General features: G+C 38.0%; 1 protein-coding gene across 7 annotated transcripts in view; it reads left to right on the plus strand.

Annotated features, from left to right (window-relative positions):
- The window catches only part of LOC138057059 (uncharacterized), a 274,162-nt gene that overhangs the window by 250,410 nt on the left and 1,675 nt on the right, over positions 1-22,077 (plus strand). Inside the window, exons 1-2 of one of the 7 annotated variants that reach the window (XM_068903073.1) lie at positions 14,010-14,064; positions 17,561-21,942. In XM_068903073.1, coding sequence (XP_068759174.1) covers positions 21,631-21,942 — 312 coding nt within the window. In that variant the 5' untranslated portion in view covers positions 14,010-14,064; positions 17,561-21,630. Of the gene's footprint in view, positions 1-14,009; positions 14,065-16,230; positions 21,943-22,077 lie in introns of those variants that run through there. The other 6 variants (XM_068903072.1, XM_068903074.1, XM_068903071.1 and 3 more) reach the window with 6 other exon arrangements.

Consider the following 22,077-nt stretch of genomic DNA (forward strand, 5'->3'; position numbering starts at 1 on the left):
AGTGTGTTCTTTTGCGGCTGTGTCTCAGTGTTTGTATCTACTCTTGCGCGCCTGAGTCTAAGTGTTTGTGTATACTCTTGTGCACCGCAGAAGGTGATCTAAAACAATTATGCTGCAATGTGCCAAGTGAAGAAGAAAATTATAGATTTTAACGAGCATAGACCTTGAAGCGCTTTTATTTGAAAATAAGTTTACTTTTCAATGTAAGGAAGACTTAAGTTTTCTTTAGAGTTGAATTTATAATTTTCAAACCAGGAGAGTTTGGAGCACGTGCGAACACTCAGAATATTTCTTTGCTTAGCTTGCCGTTTTGAACGCAAAAAAGCCCAAAAAAGCTTTCAGCTTCGGTGAAGCTTACCTTGACTTAAAAGTTTCCCCAAGGTGGCCAATTCTCTTCGCCAAGAAGTCGTCTTCGAGCTTCAAAATTGAAATTAAAATTCGTATATCGGAGCCATCTTTACACGACGAGAAGAAAGCAGATTCTGGCAAATTCAGGAATTTTTCATGAATAATGCATAGCAAGTTTGAAACCAATCACAGACAATTACGTCATCGACTTACATTATGCTGTTTGCGCACACTTTTCTGAGCGAAGCACGAAAACTATAACACAAGAACAGAATTACAAGCTCGCTGATCATTTATTTTTGCTTGACAGAACTTTGATGATCACAAGAGTGGAGAAAAGATAAAAGACTTATGCAGGTGACAAATACAGCTTAAAATGGTAATGTTTTAAGCGTTTAAGTTTTTCTCTTTTTCAGCAGCAATGTTTTTAATGGTGACTTAAGGCATTCACTTCGTTCCCCTTGGACTAGTGTGGGTCACAAAGCTGCTTCGAACCCAGGCTCTCTCTTTTCCTTTACGCTAAGTAGGAAAAGGGAAGGAGTTTGGGTTCGAGCTGGTAACTAACATGGCTTCCGTCATTTACAGTGTGACCTCATATGCGTTATTGTTATTGTTGAAGTCTCAATTATTGACTCTTTTGTTATGCCAATCAGAACTTGGTGCAAGCCGCATGCCTATTGTAGTTTGTCTTTATGCTAAACAGCCTCATTTTGCGTCCCCAATTGGCGGCCATTTCTATGTTTTGGTTGTCCAATGTGGGACCCGTAATTTAATATGTATTCACTCTAATGGGACAGAAATCGCTTTAACAATAGTGAACAGTTAAAGAAACAATACAAAATACAACAACTGACAAACAATGAATGCCGTTTTTTTTCCTTGTATTGAATAAGTTCAGTTGTGTTATTGTCACATAGGCCGGTCAACTGCCATTGCTGATCATATTACCCAAACAGGCTACAGAATTAAATGGGATCACTTTGACATTTTAGCCACTGATCAGTCTGATATACATTGTAACATTGTTTAGGTTATAGCTTGTGTGGCCGATAAAAATAGTTTTTAAGTCGCTATGCATGCTTTAAATTTCTACTCCAGTCGTTTGACTGTGCAAAATTTAAAAGAATTTGTTACAATATACACGTAATGGCGCAAACATTGGAAAGAAAAAAAAGGAATAAAGGCCATATTGCAAGAGAAAAAGGTTTTTTTGGGAATTTAACTCTTTTAAATGTATATTCTTTCTTTTGCTTTAGAAAACCAATACGGTTACTGGTTACGTGATGGAAAAACTCACAACAATTGGAACGATTTTAAAGGTATGTACTAGATATGTGCTCTCTACCGTTCCAACAACATAAAAATTTAACTGGTAAAATGGAATAAATTAAATTGAAGACAATGGAATGGATCGCTAAATTAAAAGCAAAACACTCGATTGTGACAATATCTAGCCTTTTTTAATCAGTATTGTTTATTGACTCGATCTGCGCCTGTCAAGGTCTGTGTATATATATTTTATTTTTTTTATTTAATTACACATTAACCATTGTTTGCCCCAAAAGCACCTAGGCTTATCAAGGGGGCTGACGATAATACAGTAATCAGGCTTTCACACAAAACACACAGACACACACAACACACAAAATTAAAACAAAGAAATTAACATAATTAAACATATATTAATTTAACAAACAGACTGTGGCCAACGAAAAGCAATTTGTACTAATTAAAAGTTACATGACTAGAAATGTATTTATTTAATTCAACAGTCAAACAGTGGCCATCGAAAGGCGATTAGTATAGACCTTATTCATAAATGGCGGTCAATTTATAATTCTTTTGTCGAAGTGCAAATTAGCCTACCAAGCCTCGATACGATACAGTGAATTGAAAAGATTTCCTGCGCTAAAATGAGGCTTGGTAGGCTAATTTGCACGTGGACAAAAGAATTATAAATGTGACCGCCATTTATGAATACGGTCTATTAATTATAAACTCTGGACTTCACGAAATATAGCACAGTTGATATCATAATTTACAGATTTAACGCCGTACAATAAAAAGAATTTTTCCTAGAATCGCTGCTCGATGACCACGTTTCATCGAGAATACTAGCAACGGAGGCTATGGGTTTTTTTTCACAGCTAACGAATTGAAGATTCATTACCTATGTAATTTTTCTCGGTGATTCCTCTGCTGGAGCAATATGGGCGACAAAGAAAAAAATGGTGAAATTTATTCGTGTTGGCCGTTGTTACTTTTACGGATCTCAGTAATAAGGATGTATTTGGTGAATAACAGCGACTAATAGATTGAAATGACTTGCAAAAACAAAACATTCAAACAATTACTAACAAACAATTGATTATTAAGTTAAATTATTCTAGTTCTTGGCAGTAGTAAATGAAATATTTTTGTGTTCCTAAGAATTCAAGATGAAATTGAAACTGACCCACAAGGAATTAGTGAACAGCACTATTTGGACCTTCTAAACGGGATTTTCATTGTTAATTATGTATTTTCATCGTTTGGTTAGCGGAAAGCATGTTTAGCCAATCAGATCGCAAGACTTTAGTCACATGACAAAAACTGGCCAATCAGGGAGCGAGAATTTTAGAATTTTGGCGGATCACTTTCAGCATACGTAGTTTCACGGAATAACAAAACGTGATTGGTCAGTTTTAGGCACGTGACTTGAATTTTGCCACCTAATTGGTAGAATTTGCTTTCCGCGACATTTTAAAATTTTTTTGGCTAGTAGTGTAACAAAAAAAAAATATGTTTACAAAAATTCCTCGCTGTCTCTCCCCTTCTCATTTTCCTCAGTACCTCTCCCCTGTTTTTCTTTTCTCCTCTCTGTCCTTCCTTCCTACTATTAAACACCCCCGTTGTTATCAACTGCCCATTATCGTCGTTGCTGTACTTAACTACCCATCTACCCATTTACGCTAGTTTACATATCTGCCTACTATCAATTTATCCTTATCTTGTTTGTTTGTTTGTTTCAGATGCCTCTTGTTTCAAACTCCTGCAGCACGGCTTCGAACGTGAGATCTCTTGCACCATAGTCTTGCACACTATCAGCTGTGCTAGCCAGACATCTGCGTTAATCTCAGTAAAAATTATGATAGTCTTTCCTTTTTAAATTTTAATCTTTATTCCGGTGCTATGTAAAAGACATTGCTGAAAGGTTTTAGCTGAAAAGAAGTTACTTTAACATTATTTTATTTTTCCACTGCCCTTATTAAAGTAAATCAAGTACAAAACTGGAATATAGCTTCAATGACAGACCTCAAGACGCCCGAATAACGGCATTTGCTGGGGTGCGAAAGGAATAACAAAGATATTGAACTTGTATCATTTTCATTTCATTTATTGTCTCATGTTAATTATTTCAAGTAAAATTCATCAATAAACATCGCCTCAATTCATTGCCTCCGATTCATAAGAAATCACTATAACGTATATGGACTATTTGTTTGTTAATCTATTGGTTGAAGAGAAATGATTGGTTATAATCCCCCTTTGCCACCATGCGATTGCCCCTCCCTTTGCCATACAGACTCCAAACACCAGCCGCAGTTTCGTCTCCTCACTTCCGTCAATCGCGTACAGTTGGCGGATCGTTAAAATCAGATTGCTTAAAGAATCCTACATTATCGCAATTTGTAGGTTGCGCGCTTTGTGAATTATCACCCAAGAGCCTCAAAGTGTATTTGGTTTAGTGTAAAAAGAATTAAGTATGGTTTACAAGTGACTTCACTAATTGTCGATTGATTTCTCAAAGACACAACGTGAAATAAAAACAGTATTGAACTTGGATAAGTTGGTCACTTAGAATATATAATAAATGTTGAAGGCATCATTCTATACTTGCCTCAACCTAAATTCTTACGAATATAACAAAAAACACATCCAACAATTGCTCATAACTCACGAAGATTAATTACGATTTACGCATGCGCATGCTTCAAGGACAAGTATTTTGACCTGCTTAAACTTTGCGCAGCATTTCTTTCAACAGCAATAGAAAGCAAATCATTTCGAGGGCACCCATGACCAGTTTAAGAACATACGTATACATTGTTAATATAATAATAATAATAATAATAATAATAATAATAATAATAATAATAATAATAATAATATAAGACGAAGGCTCCAAAGAAGACACATTTACAAGTTTTGAAGAGCATCCTGTCAATTCTTTTATGTAAGCCCCTCCCCTCCCCCCAATCCCACCACATTTCTGATATTAAGAAGAAAATGAAAAAAAGTAATTTATTGTAAGACAATAATTACAAATGAAAGAAAACGTAACATTTGAAAAAAGAACACTGTTCACAGTCCTTTTGAGCCATTGAATTTCAAATATAGCTGCAATATTAGTTTATAACGGAAAGCGAAATCTGAAGATAGTGTTAAATGGATTTTGCGCGCGCGTGCACGGCGTTAAGGAACCTATCATTTCATTTAGTCGGCTGAGAGTCTCAGAGCCATGCATTTGGGGTTCTTCCGAGATTGCGCTCGGCCATCAATAAGCTGGCGTAATCCTATCAATCCAAATAAGACCGGAAAACAGATCTACTATAGCTGTAATCACTGCCAAACTATGTACAGGTCACAAGATGAAGCGATAAACATCACACCTTATTCACTTGCATATCTAGTTTTCATAAAATAAATAACATAACAATACGGGGAAAATATTTTCGTAGTTGCATATACTCTTCTCAATGAATGAAAGACAAGTAACAAGATCTGTATATATAGAGAAAATTAAACAAGCGAATAATGTTGATTGGGGACTGTGAACAAACTTCTGTTTTACGTAGCTACAGGTAAGGTCACTTCATTTAAAAGGTAAATGTAAAGTTCCTTTTTTTTTTTAACGTCAGTAGTTCCTTTAGCTGCAGGGCTGGTATCAATGGAAACAAACAGGTACACTCATTACCCTCCTCCTTCCGTCAGTGCTCCGTTTTACGGGTATTTGAAGCCATAGCTACACGGATCAGAGGAAAGTCGAAACAGACGTTGAAGTCACCGAGGATCGAACCGGGAACTTCTTCCTCCGAAAGCCGCGCACTTAACCAACTACGCTACGCCTGCTCCTAAATAGCAGCGTGAAGTGTTTCATAATGAATCTGTTGTCCTTTTGCAGATCCATCTGTTTTTCAGCTCTCTGTCTGGCCTGATGATCAATCTAGAAAACAGAAAAGAGAAAACGCTCATACGTACTGCACTTGTTCTCGTCCCAGACTCATTGTTTCATATGTGTCTGGAGGGCATTCTCGTCACCAGAGCCTTGGATCGACCCAAGGCTCTGGGAAACTCTATGTGGGAGAACATGCGCCGTTGCGTTCTTGTAGCCAAAATTTGGCTATTTGAACCTTACGGCGCCCGCTGACTCCTAGTGCTAACATGACTGCACCAAATTAGAGACGCTTTTGATTGTTCTTCACGAATACCAATGAGAAGACACTTTGTTTCAGGGTTCCCCAGAGCTCTTCTCTCCCTTAGTCAAGAGAAGAGCTCTGGGGTCGAGATTGACTGGAGGGGAAGTGAGAATATTAAAGTTTCAATAAAACTGACACCATTGACCACTGATTTAGGGGCTTTCATTTTACTTATTTACCCTGTCTTCGTGTAAGTATGGCTTTATTGCTGACATTTTCACAGATGAAATATGTGATCGCAAATTTGGGTGTTATACTAAGTCAACAACGAGCAATTTCTCTTCTAATATAATGGCCTCAAACCTGACAACTTCGTTAAGCATTTATGCGCCTATTTCAGTGTTAACTTATCGTTTCAGTGCGGTTCTTACTTTTTAAGGTTGTCCTTCTGGTTTCACTATGCAAAGTTTTGCAAAGAAATTCGCTAGCTCTTCGCATCTATCGATGTGGTAATGAATTGTAAACCATTAAACTTAGGATTTTACTTTATCTTCAGTGCTTATATTTCATAAAATGAGCAAAATGTGTAGAAAGCGTACGTAAGTGAAGCATGATCCGGTTAATTGTAGTGGTAAGAGTAGTAGTTGCTGCTACGAAAGCAGTTGTATAGAACTGTTGAAGAAAATTGTAATTGGTTGGATCAAGGAGTCATGTAGCAGAACTCGTAACGTATAATGTGATTGGCTCAATACCTAAACCAAGAACTAAAGAATAAAAAGATGAAATAATGGCTTATACTTAAAAACAATAGAAGCTGCTTACAATAGCAATTGAAACAATAGCAGGTAACGAGAGCTGCTACATAAGTGGCGCAGCAAGTCGTAACTAGTCGCATACTAATACCTATGTAAGATTTTATAACGAGTTATAATTCTTAATTAAATTATCGAAAAAATGTGTAGTGTGTTGTGATTTTTTCTTTTGTTCAACCACCAGTCGAGTACTGTTCGAGCTCTACCCTTACTCAGTAACTAAAACGAGTTCTGCTCTCTTAGTAACAAACTCGGAGGAGAGGACCTCATCATAAAAGAGACAGAGACAAAATTTTCATATCACCTCGATAACCCTGCTAACTAGCTGATGCTACAATTTCCAACGAGTGCCTATAACTATATCTGTCCTACTTTTAACCACGATGGAACTGAGTTTTTGGATCGATAACTCGCGATGTTTAACCTGTCTGAGCTGCTGTCTGGAGCCCCAGATAGCGCCTCTTAGCGCCCCTATTTCAACAGATGGTTTCCAAGTAATCTTCAGAGACACATAACAATGGTGTGATGTACATCTGCACGTGGAAGAAAAGAAAACAGCCAAAAAGAGCTTCGTTGTTTTGGTCCACCGCGTGGTTTATAACGAAATGGTATTCAAAATGGTGGCGATTACGTAACCTGGTTTCCATGGTCAACATTGTACCTGGTCAAAATTGTAGTTATATACACTCTTTTTTAAACGAGCCTCTTTTAAAAGAACGTTCGATTTAGGAGGAGATTAACCAAAATTTTAAGAACATACTAGCACATACCCAGGCTGAGATTCGGTTAAAAACGTCTTCAATTTTAAGCTTCCCAGCCTTCTCGCCTTTTTTTACGTGAAACGTGAAATGACCATTTTTTTGTCTGCGAGATGTGAAACGCCATTTTATTTTCCGTGAAACGTGATGGGGACGCTCCCCTTTTACTGCCCTCAATCTTGGGGACGTTTGTGGTTTTCTTAAAGGGGCTAGGTCATTCTATTTCAGGTAATTTTGCTTATTTTTGTTAATTATGAGCTCTAAACGTCATATTGGCAGAGCAAGAATCTTTCATTTGCAAACTCACGGCCTCATAACTGAGAATGATTTTCCAGCTTTGTAAATGAAATTTTGACATAGACTGATATCAATTTGAAAAAGGGTGGGCCGACGTTTTTCAAATTTACCCAAATTCAATCCATTTCAATCTTCTCCAGTTTTGTCCATCCATGTCCCTTCTTGGCTTCCCTGTGTTTTGTTAGAGTTCTTCTATAGTTTTGAACAGTTATTTTGATATTTTAGTTAATTCTATGACCATTCGATCAGTGCTGAAATGGCCTAAAATTGCGTGACCTAGCCCCTTTAATATATGATATAAATCAGTTTGCAGTCGACCTTAATATACCACACAACTTAAATTAAGAATGTCAGCCTTGGCCCAAAAATTAGATGTTCTTATAAAAAAGATACAAAGTGCATATGCAGGCATAGTTACTGAAGTTGTGTATTTGTATTGCATGCTAAGATCGACCCACACAAAAGAATCTTGCTCTCAAAAAATGTTCTTACATCATTAACAAATATTTATTTTTTTTGGAGTGCTTCTACATTATTCAAATTTGCTGTCGAGGAAATGCAGTAATAACAAAGATATTTCTGGTTTCAAAAGCTAAAATAACTGGGCCTATGTCACGGCATTTTTACAGACCGATCTATTTTTAGACTACTTTTCCGAAAACAAGCAAAGGCAGTTCCGGTTCGGTGACCCTATGACGTCAGGTTAGTTACTTGCAATTGGTCATCGGGCTCCTGTGGGATTCTCATTCGCGGATCTAAAAATAAATCGGTCTGTGAAAACGCCGTGACAACAACAGAACGGAGATGTAGGCTCCGGGTCATGGGTTCCTGACGTCGCTGAGCTTATGGAGATCTCTGCTCATTTGACACGGAGATGTTTCAAAATTCTTTTTTTTTTTTTTCAAACATTCACTGACTGACTGTCTACAAGGTAAACTAAAAGGTTTTAATATTCCTTCCTCAATTGCCTTTCAGCCGCGTGCTTTGATCAGAATCAGAGTTGTGCCCGGTGGGCTAAAAGAGGAGAATGCAGTAGAATTTCTCCCTATTGGCTTAAGAGCTTAAGAGGTGTCCAGTCAGTTGTAATGTCTGCTCTGGTGGGGTTGGTAAGTGCGTTTCTTATTTAATTACGAATTTAAGGCGCACTAGACAGCCTCAGGGTCGGATCTAGGGGCAGGGTCACTTTATTTTACCATTTGAAACCAGAAATATCGTTGTTATTACTGCATTTCCTAGACAGCAAATTTGAATAATGTATTTGAGGTTCCTAATCATAACCCTAACCCTACCCCTAACTTCATCCCCCCCCCCTCCCCCATGAGAAGACCTGCAGCTTTCTAATACTGGTGGTGCACCTCCTCCTTAGAAAAATCCTGGATCCGCCCTGAGGCTCTCGTAAAAACAACAGTAATTACGAACACTTACACTACTATCCTGGTACACGTGAATTCGTTAAAACACGAACGTGTCACGCAGTAGTAAATGCAAACACAATGGCTCAGGCATTCAAGAGAAATGCAAATTATGATTAGGAACCTCAAATTCCTTATTTAAATTTGCTGTCTAGGAACTGCAGTAATAACAAGGATATTTCTGGTTTCAAAAAGGAGGGGGGTGGGGCGGGGGATTTAGGGTTACGGCAAGGGTTAAGACACACAAGAGTACACAGTGGGCCACAGCGGCGCGAGACTTCATACAAACACTGAGACACAGGTGCGCATGAGTACACGGGAACACATTAAAGATGTTGAAACATCAAGATACAGGCGCTAAAAAGAAAATATAAACATTAAGACACACAAGCGCACAAGAGCATATACAAAAGCGAAGACACAGGTGCACAAGAGTACATACAAGCACCAATAGAAAGCACTTCGGATCACAGTAGCAGACAAGTAACAAAGGATTATGAACTTTGCCCACAACAGGGAATACAAACAAGGGCTTATTAGAATGTACAAAATTGATACACAAACTGTGAGAGGCATACAACGATACATGCAATCAAGAGAATAAGACTGAATGCCTACAAATCCTAGACAACGAGCGCAAAGTGTGTATAGGAGCAGACAGGCACGGGCTCACAAGAACATTAAAAATCAATTTGGTAGCGGCACGTATACTGTTTATGTAAACGCCTTTGTACAGTGCACATCAGTAAAAACTATCACTACGGCACAGACGTATAAAAAAGCCCAATTCAAATGTTTATGCCGGTAAAATCCGTTTCCAGGTTGAATCCCTTTTTACATAGGTTAAATCGGTGATCCTCATTTCACCTAGGTTGAATGCACACTCACATATATAGTTCAGATAAATTGAAGGAACTTTTTTTGAAGCCTAAATTAAGCCTAAAGAAAAATTAGGGGCAGGTTAGGATTAGCTTTGGTTTATACATGGATATCAATTGACTTATTATACAAAAGTAAAATATGAAAAGAGCTGTGTTGGGTCGAGGGTGTTAGCGTAGTGGTGAAGACACAGGGCTATGGATCTAGAGGGTCCTATACGAATCTGCTATTGGACCCACCAACAAGCTGAACTGTTTACTATCTGAAAAGAAAACACATCACTACGGACTCAGGAATCCAAGAACATTCCCATTTTTTAAACGCCGAACCAAGACATTCGCAGCCGCATTCATTCCATCTGCTGTGCGCCAAGGAGACGATACTGACATTTAATTCAGTACCGATACTTGATTAGACGTTCTTAATGATATCTCCTAAGTGGATTGACCAATTGTATTGTACAATTTTCATCGTTTTTAATAGTGTATATATAGATTCTTGTAAAATCATGTTTTTTAGTTCAGGCCCCCTTGGACCAACAAATTGATTATTTTGTTAATAAAGTTTAAATTTTAAAGTTTTCGAGAACCGGTAAGTGAATAGTACTGACTTCCTTGTTTCCTTACTATGCTGTAATGTTGAGATTGAACGGGTAAGTGTATGAATACAGAAACCGATAAGATGATACGAAACATTAAGACGATGTGGTGAGATGAGTAATATGGAGCTAGAGGGAAGGTATAGGTGTTTTCAATCCTTTTATAGGGGGCTGATTAGTTTGAGTGCGTATTCATCCTAGGTAAAATAAGGATCACCAATTTAACCGAAGTAAAAACGGATTTAACCTGAGAACGGATTTTACCTGCAACACAAACACCAAGATGGAGGCGGCCGAGATCACATATAACAGACAAAATAATAAGAAACGCTAAAAAGAACCTTGCCTTGTAACATCTGTACTTCTCGCAGATTTACACGTGGAAGAAAGAGGACAAGACTGCAATGGCTGGTTGACGAGCAACGTTTTTCCTAAATTTGGGCATCTGCTTCTAAATTTTCATCACAATTACGCGAACAGTAAAAGCAAGCCTGGCAGCCTTGATAACAACCAAGGGGGAAAAAATCACGACATCAGGCAACGGCGCACAAGCAATTGCAAGGAGACATACAAACAATGACACACAGGTGCATATGTTGTCGCGATTAAATCCGGGCTCAGGTTGAATCCGTTTTTACCTACAATAGGTTAAATTGGTGATTCTCATGTTACCTAAGTTGGATACGCACTCTACCAAAAGGATTGAAAACACCCGTACCTTCCCTCAAGATCTGTTTAACGCATCTCAACACATCTTCTTAGTGTTTCCTATTATCTTATCGCTTTCTGTTACTTAATTATTCAGTCTCAATATTACAACATAGTAAGGAAACAAAGAACTGTTCAATGCAGTTACCGCTACTCGAACTCTAACCATCCAGATCGATAGTCCTGTGTCTTCACCAATACACTACATGCAAGGACGAACATGCTTAACCCAACACAGTTATTTTCATTACTACTTTCTTTTTTTTTAACAGTAAGTCAATTGATATCCTTGTACAATAACCAAAAGTAATCCTAAGCTGACCCTAATCTTTCTAACCGTACTCAGTACTCAGGCTGGTGTCCCAGTACACCAGAACAAACTGATTTCCTGACTGAATAGAGCAACGCGTTACTTATGATCACGAGTATTCCTAATTAGATAGCAGTATCACTCATGTGAACTACTCTTTCTGATTCTTGAGCCCTCCATATATATCACGGCCAGGTATACGGAACTCTGCGTCAATGGCATTCAGGCCCCTGTAGAAATAGAATTAAGAGGGATAGAAATTAAATAAACTTTTTCCTGGGCCCGTTTATTAAAGTTTGATGTTTCTAAAAAAGCAGCTGAAAAGTTACAAAGTGGATTCTTAGCGCCTCCAGTTTATCAGCATTTTGCTTTTGCTGTGTAACAGGTGGTCCAGACAATTGTGGTCCAGTGGTCCAGACAATTGAGCAATAGGTTAAGTGAGGAAGAACTTTTCTTCATAGCATCAGTAAATCACGGAGTTTATAGTTTGATCTTGATTTTTGGAGCAATCTCCTTAACATGCATAGTTGAAATGAAGCCCACTGTCAATACAGACCCCAAGTGTTTCATTCTATCAGCTATCTGAAGTGCAGTGTTATCTATTAAGACAGAAATATTCTCAATGGTTTACGAATCCACGTGAAGAGGCACTTAATTTACGGATTAGTTGACATACCATTCACTTGGAAACATTTTGATTCAACAACTAGATCATAATTCAGTGAAGTCTATAGGTCCAGAGAGAAGAAATTGAGTGTCATCAGCATGAGAAATTAAAGACATCTGAATTGGTGGGCTTAAAAAGTGTATCGTGAAGAAAAATGTTCAATAGCAAGGAGCCCAACATAGAGTCTGTAGCCAACTATTTTGATAGACTCTTTGGTAACTGTTGCTTAAGTAGTCAGGTGTATACGCAGGAGAGGGGGTGGGGGGGGGGGGGGGGGTGCTGTCTAACAAAAAAAGCAATAGAACTTATAAAGAAAAGCTCACAATGCCGGATTACATATTGTTGTTACACATATCAGATATCAGAATTGTTTAGATATCATATTTTAAGGACCGATAACCTAACGTCCGCTCAAGCTTAAAGTGCAGAACCTATCTCCTCCCCCCTCCCCCCCCCCCTACACACACACACACACACATGCACAACAATGTTGTTTTCTCTGTTTTCTTATCGCCAACACTTCCTTTTTCCGTTACCAACATTAAAGGAGGGGAGGGGGGCGGAAGGAGAGGGGAAAGTGGAAGTGGAAAATGTAACATTAAGGTGATTTTATTCTATTTGCGGTCTTCCCAGTTCAACTATGGTTATGTGAATTTTGAAATCACCCCCCCCCCCCCCCCCCCTTCAATTTAAAGGCAGCTGGTTTATGACAACATCCCGGCACGTCTTTTCAAGGATGTTGCTTGTGTCATGGCTGGCCCAATTATAAAACTATTTAACTCCTCGACCGGTGAAAAGTAACATCGATCCTTCTCGAATGTAGTCAAGTGACAACCGTTTTTAAGAGGGGTGATGAAAACCTGAAATCAAATTACCGACCGATCACTGTATTTGTGGCATTCGGCAAATTGTAGGGATTTCAGCCGCCCGCAAACCGCCTCATTCTGTGTAATCGAATAATCAAAGATTTCACTGGACAAAAAGGAGCACGCATCTTTGGCTGGGACTGATCTATCAAAAGCGTTTGACTGTCCTCCTCACAAGCCTTTTGTTGTCTGAGCTGAACGCATATAATCTTTCAATCAGTAGCATACATTATCTGAAAAACTACTCAGGCGCGTACGCAGCTTTTCCTGCGGGGGGGGGGGGGGGGGTGGAAAGCCTTCGCGTGGGAGGGATTTGTTCGAGATTCCTTAAAAGAACAAAGTGTCTCAGCTCTTTTGGCACTTAATTATTGTAGCTACACTTGGATGATTACAGAAATCATTAGAAAATGTTCTCGCCACGGTTCAGGAAGATGAGAGGATGATATTCACAAAAAAATCATTGAAGGTGTTAGCAATGTCACATTTGTTACTAACTGAAAGATGTTTTCCTCAATAACATTAATATCATTTGTATGGCTACTCTTTGATATGAAGACTGGATAAAAAAGTTTCCATTTGCGTGTAATTGCGTTCAATTGGACGCAAGTGAACCCTACTAATAGGAAAACAATCTTTGTTCAAATTAAGTGGAGCGACAAACTATTTGGTGAATTTCATTGATCGGATGAGTGGCCAGCACGAATGCTTTGCTTATAAAATACTTTGAAACAATTCTGCCAAATGGAAAATGCGTTTGACGACAGTTTCTCTACGCAATTGCTGAAATTGCGTTTATAACTGGGAGGATCATAGCTTTACTTTAAAAAGACTGTAGCAGGTAAGAGGGTCGGAAGATCAAAGGGTCTAGACCAGTAGACAAAAGGATAATTAGCCTCGCAGCTAAACATTTTCCCAGTCAACAACGCTGTGAAAGAGCAGGCACCGGCACTCACGAAATATCCGCCCGTGAAAAAAAGTGGCCGTGATCTTCGAGCAGGAACTTCGTATTGGTGAGTATCGCAGATAAAACGGTTAGCATTTGAGTGTCGTTAAATAAATACCTGACGTTTGAGTAAACACCTCACGTTTGCAACTTATACCGTCCACGCCGGTAATGACTGAACAGATTCACTGTAGATTCATTTCTTTATGTCCACGATTTTTGCGATTTGGATGTCTATTTTGGTAGCAGTTTATCAAAAACACATTTTTAGCCTTCGAGCAGGCTCAAGTGTTTGTGGTGGCGGATTTAGGGCGCTACAGGTTTTTGTAGATTTTCGTCCACTTTTAGTTATAATTCACATAATTTGGAATTTTGCATAACCACGCGACGAAAATTTGAAGAGGTTTTTGTCGATCGTCTTCTGTCTTGTCCACAGACAGACGTCAATCGCGATTGACGAGGTTCAAATAGCAATGGGCTTCAAGATTTATCAGTTTTTTTTTTTTTGCATGTGCTAATTTTCGCAACCTCGACAGGGAGACAATTGTTGCTGAAGCACAGTGGCAGCGGCTCTTTCCGAAAGTGAAATTGTGCAAATTGAAATTTTATAGTTACCAGTATTAAAGTTAATTAAATCAGGGCTTCTAGTAAAATTGGATAGAGAGTTTTGTTGAAACAAAAAGAAAAAACTTGGCGTCAAAAAAAAGGACTTAATCATGTTGAGTTTCGATACAGTTTAGCTTCTTTCGAGATGGAGGAAAGAAAAAAAAATCACATTGCAGTAATGAGAGCAGACTGCGAGGACAGCAAGCTATTCGTCTTCATGATCTCGAGTGCAGTTTGGCCCTTTGCGGCCTATAAGGGTTATTAACATACTGATGATATGGAAAAAATGAAGAATTTTGACAACACATGCTTTAATTTTCTATGTAGTTCATTAAACCAATTTGTTGAAACAGATTACGTTTGTTAAGTTCACACTTTTACGAAAATGTAGTCCAAACGTCATTCAACTGAAAACTTGGAAACCTGTGGAGAGTTCATTTGGAATTTGTACTCGTATTACAGCTAAAAGTTGCCCAGTGTTACGCGCGAAATGCACTATTTTTAGCCAGTCATAAGTGTGTATTTTCCCTTGTATATTTAATATTAAATTATAAGCTTAATTGTTAGTTTGTTATTGTTAGCATTAATACGAGAAACCATCTTCTAATCATTGATTAATTCGACTTCAAAACGATCTTTTTGACAAAGGTTTTGGTTGATTTGTGCATTGAAATGTGATAAGCAATGATCCTCTCATATTGCACTTGAACTGTATCAAACAAGCAATATTCGGAAGTGAAATTGAATTTTTTTTTTAATCCGTCTATTGTTTATTGGCCCGGTCATGACATGCCTCTTGACTGTTTCCTGCTTAACGAGGCTCCCATTCTCTTGCTGTCTGTTGCTGCCGTTTGTAAATATGCTTTCTTTGTTTCTTTGTAAGGGCCTTTTTTTTCCGTGTCACGCCTATTTTCTGTTAATTTTCTGTGTGGTTTCGTGCTTTGTCTATATCAAAAGTTAATCAATTCCTCTGTTGTTCATTAACCCTTTGACTGCCGAGGGCTTTCCCATTGACGAGTAAAATCGTCTGGCGCTAGACAGAGTATTATCTATAACTGTCAATTTGCATTTTTGACGGTGAAAGGGTTAAAAAGCTATTAGCCTTTGTAAGTATCAGCTTTCTCGTCTATTTGGTCGTTCGTACTTTCTCATTGATTTTTGTCCGTTTCGTCCATAATTTTAACATGTACTTTATTTGTCTTTAAGCAACCGCATTTCTATTGCATTACAGACTTCGTTAATTTACGGCACACTGGAGTAATGGTTTTTGTGGTTCTATAATCTTAATTATGAATACAGAATCTGCTCGCTAGCACGAGTTTCCAAATTCGTAGACATCGCGGGGTGAAGGGATGGCGAAGTGGTTAGAGCACTTCCACCAATGTGGCCCGGTGTCCTATAGCGAATTTGGACCCCCGGTACAAATTTGCCAGCGGATTTAGACTCCCAGGTACAAATGGGCTATTCACTACTTGCAAAAATCCCATAATACACCTCTTTTACCCCCCAAAAATCTGCATAGGAGTTGTTTTCGACTTCCTTGGGACATTTTCATGTCCCAGGAGAAATTGCAAACAATGGTTATGCAAACGTTTTGGGGGGTAATAGAGGTGTATTATGGGATTGTGCAAGTAGTGAATGGGATTTAGTCCCCCTTCGTGGAATTGGACTGTTTAACGAGATAGAGTTAGATTTTTGGATTAGGAAAACTGGCCGATACCACAAAGCGTCGATCTTTGAGAAAAATTTTTCAGTAAAAGTTGTTTAATTAATTAAAGCACTCTCGGTGGCATTTCGTAAAGTAGATGCAAATTTTAAATCCATTCTGACAGAAGCTTAAATCACTCACTGGGAACTCATAGAATTGTCTAGTTAAATGTTTTTTTTTTTTTTTTTAATAAGGAGAAAAAGCAAAATCAGGGTTAGGGTTAGGCTTCAGTTAAAGTTGTTTAAAGCACGCGCTGTGGCCTTTGGTAAATAGCTGCTTCTTTCATAGTTCTTTTTCTTCCATTTGATAGTTTGAATTGACCGCCCTTTTACGAAGGAGGTGCCACTTTTTAAAGTAGCACCACTTGCTTGGAAAACGCCTTGTTAGAAGTTTACTTGACTGCAAGGCTTCAGAAGATTTTTCCTTCTTGTTATGACCAAACTTTTCCAGTCATGAATTCTCGCGTTAATTGAATTTTTAATAAAGAGAAAAAGCGAATTTCGATTTGAGTTTCCGTAAAAGTTTTTTTACAACTAAAAACAATTTGCAGAGGAATCTTATTACCCGTAAATTGCTACTATGATTAAAAAGTCACTTCTTTTTTTCATGAAATTTTTAACGTGTGATTGCTCAACACTTGACTGGGAAAATGTTAAGCTTTGATTTTTTTCCAAAGGCTATTTAAGTTTTTGATTCCACGGTCCGCCATTACTCACCTTCCAAACTGACATTTTCGTCGTTATGTCTGGGTCATTGTGTGTGTTATCGAATCGGGCGATTCACAATCCTTATTAAATGTCGCTTTGTACACACATAACATGAGTAAAAGTAACGTAAAGTATTGGAAAAATACATTCCTGCTGTTGTTAATAACTATTTATAACATTAAAGATTACGATGAACACAGTTTTCGTACTCATTCTTAAAAATATTTCTTCTCGGTTTTGTCTGCCACTAATGACATTGAATTCTGCCGGATTTCCAGAAAACTATCAATATTTCGATTGGTCTAAAGTCCGAAAGAAGGAGAAATTAATTGCTTTAGTTGCATGCATCCAACTAACGATTCTATTAATGTAAGTTGTGGTAAGGAACGGGAGAAGAAGAGTAATAATATAGCCTGCAGGCTAGTCCTAAGAGGGGCACAATCTTTGTTTGTATTAAATGGAGCGACAAACGATTTGGTTAATTGCAGTAGTCGTATAAATAAGTCGACCCAACTGAAATGATTTCACAAATAAACTGACAGCTGTCCTGTGCCACTCAGTGGGGAGCTGCACCACGTGATCAGTCAACGACGGAAAATTTCCATCGCAGTACTAGAAAATAACTGAACCCGAAGGGAGTCGAACAGGGACGAAAATAGGTATCGAGACTTTTTAGGACAACGTGGTCGCGAAGGACAAGATTCAAAGAAGTGCACTGCGAGCTCATCAATGTCTTTCCAGGTAAGAGCGATTCAGTGGAGAGTAGCCATTTGTCAAACAAAATCGTTAAAATGCTTAGAAGATCAATATCGTAGCTTAAACAGCCTTCTTGTTTGTGATTAATTTTCTCTTAAGACAGCTATTATTCAGTCTGAAATAGTTCTTTTCTTTCTACCATCTTCAACTCTTTTTTTTTTTCTGTCTCCTTTAGTTAAGCGTGTGAGCTTTCCGAATTCGCTTCGTGCTAGTCTATTGCCTTCTGGTTCGTCTTTCTCAATGGTCTGATTATAGTCTGATATAAGCCGAACTTTGTTCATTTCAAAAATGCAATTTTTTCATCAGGATTCCATCGTGCTTTTTTTCTGGACGAGCTTTTTCTTTATTAACTCCCGATATACACGGTTTGGGTACCGCTCTGGTTTACAAAAACTATTGACCAACTGAAAATTTTCTTGCTATTTGATAATTCGATGATCGCACCTTTACAATCAAACAATGCGTGTGCATTGGATCGTTTTAGAATTTCTACCCTTTTTTATAATTTTCTGTATTAATTCCATTAATTTAGGGCGAAGTCCGTGTTGAAATTATTGTTGGTCAATATTGTCTCCCAAATGTCTTAACGAAAAATTCTTCCTTTTATGGTAGGATCGTCACGGTACTCATTTCAAACTCTCCACGAACAATAGCAATTAGTTCCGTCACAGCCATTTTGCATAAAGGGAAAGTCCCTTAAGTCTATTTTGGATGTCGAATTTTTCCCACGACAAATTTAAGAGGCTAAATTGTATGATGTGTCTTAAGACCCGGCCAAACGATAAATGTTGGACGATCCAACACGTTGGGTAAACCAACATTTTATCGTTTGGCCACCGTGTTTGATGACCACTCAACATGTTGGATGATGTTGGAACATGTTTGATGCAGTATCAAACATTTAATCCAATATCGTCCAACATTTCTCTTTGTTCTCATGTTGGATGCGTGAAAATTTGTTCGTTTGGCCAGTCTCAACAACATGTTGTATGCGTGTACGCGCATTGTGACCGCAAATTCAGTCGTTACCATAGACACCGCTTGCTTGCGTCAGTGTAGTTTGAAAATGTCAGCAAGCGAGGAAGCAGCCCAGAATATCGATAAGACTTGTAGCAAAAAAAAAAAAACAACACCAAAACGAAAAGCAAGAAGTTGGAGCGACGAGGAAACTGACCGCTTGATCGACCTATTGGAACGGAATAGATGCTTATGGGATGTTTTTTGTGCCGACTACCACCTGAAAGACAAGAGAGAAAGAGCATATTCTTCGATCGAAGAGGCACTAGATATATCTGTGAGTGATATTAGGAATAAAATTGTTGGACTAAGGTCCCAGCTCGCCCCCGAACTAGCCAAAAACAAACTCAAAGAAATCTGTACAAGGACGCAACGAATGCTACAACTCAACGTGGGTTTACTGGGAGAGATTGCACTTTTTAAAACTTGTAATCTTATCATCTGGTGACAAGCTGGCGTGTCTTCGGCGGCTAATTCTCGAACAATATTGGTAAAATAACCACTCTCTTGTCGTCTTCGAATCCATTCTCTTGTTTTATCTCGTTAACTTGCTCTATACTCGGTTTCTTCAAGCTCGTCAAGCACTAATAACACTGATAAACAACACTTAAATTTATCTTTCCTCTCCGCCATGTTGCAAAAATCCGTGGATGTTACAACGTGGTGTACGCTGGGAAATATCCTTACCCACAACTCAATGCGTCTCATGTTTGATCAAACATGTTGAATGGATGTTTGGTATCGTTTGGCCACCCCCTAATTTTCAACGTGTTGGACTGTCCAACATGCAACCAACATGTTGGATCGTCTAACATTTATAGTTCGGCCAGGCCTTTACCTCCTCAACAAAATGAAAAAAAAAAAAAAAGGTCCGCAATGCGTACTTGGGGTCTTATGCTTAGTTTAACTCCATTCAGCCCGCCATGCATCCAAGCGTGATTGGTTGAAAATTTGCCATAACAATGCAGCACTGTCATTCATTCATATGATCTTATAAATGATCAAGAGAATGCTGAAATTCAACTAGAATTCTAAGATGAATCATCACTAGATAAGGTGTTCAAAGAACAAGTACCCTCAGAGCTTGGTGCAAATTCCCGGACTACTGGAAATCACAGTTCATCAGCACTAACAATGTATAAACAGCCAAGAGGAATATCTGATGACCAATTACGTCAATCAGTTAGATCATTACATAATTAAAAATGCAATGCAAAGCTTACAACAGGGTGCTTTCATGGACTAGAAATAAATGAAAACCTCAACACTCTGAAGTCACAAAATGTTGAACCAGTTTATTTGTTTATAACTGGAGGTGGTGGTGCTGGGAAAGGCCATTTGATTAAAACAATTTACCACACTGTAGTAAAAATCTATAGACATGCTCCCATGAATCCTGAGAATCCAACAGTGTCACTAGCAGCATCTACTGGAGTAGCAGTAATAAACATTGATGGCACACACAGCATTAGCAATACCTAAAAATACAGGTGATGATGTGGAGGAAAATCCAGGTCCTACAATATTTGATATCATTGATCCAACAACCACTGTGTCCACTGACTCTAGTCAAGGAAATGAAGCAATCTTTGGTGTGAATGCTGGTAAGCAATGTGTAGCAATGTCACTTACTGCTATTATATACCATCAAATACAAGATATTAGTTCGTGGACTAATTCTACTTTGAACAATAGTTTGGTTATTGGAAATAATCTATACAGTGCTAAAAGATGTTCTGTGCAAACAAATGACTATTTGCTGTTAACCGATGTTCCAGACATGGTTTCAATGATTGTTTAAGTGTATTCATTACAATATAGTAAGTCATTTACAGGAAGTTTGTTCATGACATCAAACATTGGTCCATATATGTCTCTTAGAAATTCACTTCTAGAAGTATTTTCAAACTCTTAGCAATTATTCATTTTGTAATTATACATAACAGAGTATAAAGAAAAGTGATCATAAGATATTATTATGGGTGGAGATTATAATAATGAAACCAAAATTTATGCATTTTAAATTTGTGTCATATGCATTATGTCATGCTTGTTCACGCATATAACTACATGTAATTATGTATAAGTGAATTAACATAAACATCCCAGATGCATGTGAGCTTTTAATCAATCAGAAGCTGTTACACAGGAAAATTAAAATAGTTATTAGCATTAAAAAAAAATGTTAAATTTAATTGCAGATAAGTGAAGGGACATTACAGTATGGAGAGAGAGTAAAAGTTAAATTGAGTGGAGATGGGGCTCGTACGAGCAGGATGACCAATTTTATTCTTCTGAGTTTTACCATCCTGCAGAAGGTGCATGATATTTTGTCATCGAAAGGTTAGTTAAGTGCAGGATTATTTGTAACTGCTGACTCAATCAAATAATAATATTATTGTCCCAAACTGGCCAAACAGCCTGCTACATTCAATCAACCCATCGTTAATTTAGAAGCACTATATTTTCAGGAAAATACACTGTTGCTGTGGTAAATGGCAGTGAGACCCGCCAGACTTTAGAGGAATCATTTAAAGATGTCTTTCTGGAAGCAAATGAACGAATTATTTGTCTAAATGACAATAGCTCAATACAGCTAGAACTACAACCTTTAAGTTAGAGAATCTCAATCAAAATAATAATTAATAATTTGGATGATCACTTTTGTTTTCATTTCCAACAAGAGGTGACATGTCAAAGGATTCTGAATATTATGATGCTGCACCACTAAAGCATACAATACAGGAAATGTTTGAATTGTCAACTAAGAAGAGTAGGGAAAATTACTGCTGTTGCCATAAGCCACTCCTTAGTATCCCACTCGAGCTTGTCATTCAGGATGAATTACATTAGAATCGAATTGAAGATGCAATGCAGTGGGATTACAAGAAAAGCTCTTCCTCTACAAAAAAAGAGATCTGTAGAAAAATCAGAACTCATCAAAAAACGTATAGCTGCAATAAACAACTGTGGTGTGTCTTTTTCAATATGGGAGAAGAGAAATGCAGATAATAAAGGCAGTGGAACTTGGGACTGGACCAGTCTCATGGGAGATGACAGAAAAAAGCTCCTACAAGAACTCCCCAAAAGGCTAGCCAGTTTCAACTGTATTCAAAAGAACACATGTCACTTGGTCATACAATTATGGAAGGTACAGGTTACATTCTAAACAATATTTATCTCTTCATAAAGTACTCATGTACACTGTAAGACAACATTACAGTCCAAGTATTCAATTCAGCTTCATTAATTATTCCATTCAGATTCAATGACAAGCTGGACCAAT

The sequence above is a fragment of the Montipora capricornis genome, chromosome 7 (genome assembly GCF_036669925.1).
Source record: "Montipora capricornis isolate CH-2021 chromosome 7, ASM3666992v2, whole genome shotgun sequence".
NCBI lineage: Eukaryota > Metazoa > Cnidaria > Anthozoa > Scleractinia > Acroporidae > Montipora > Montipora capricornis.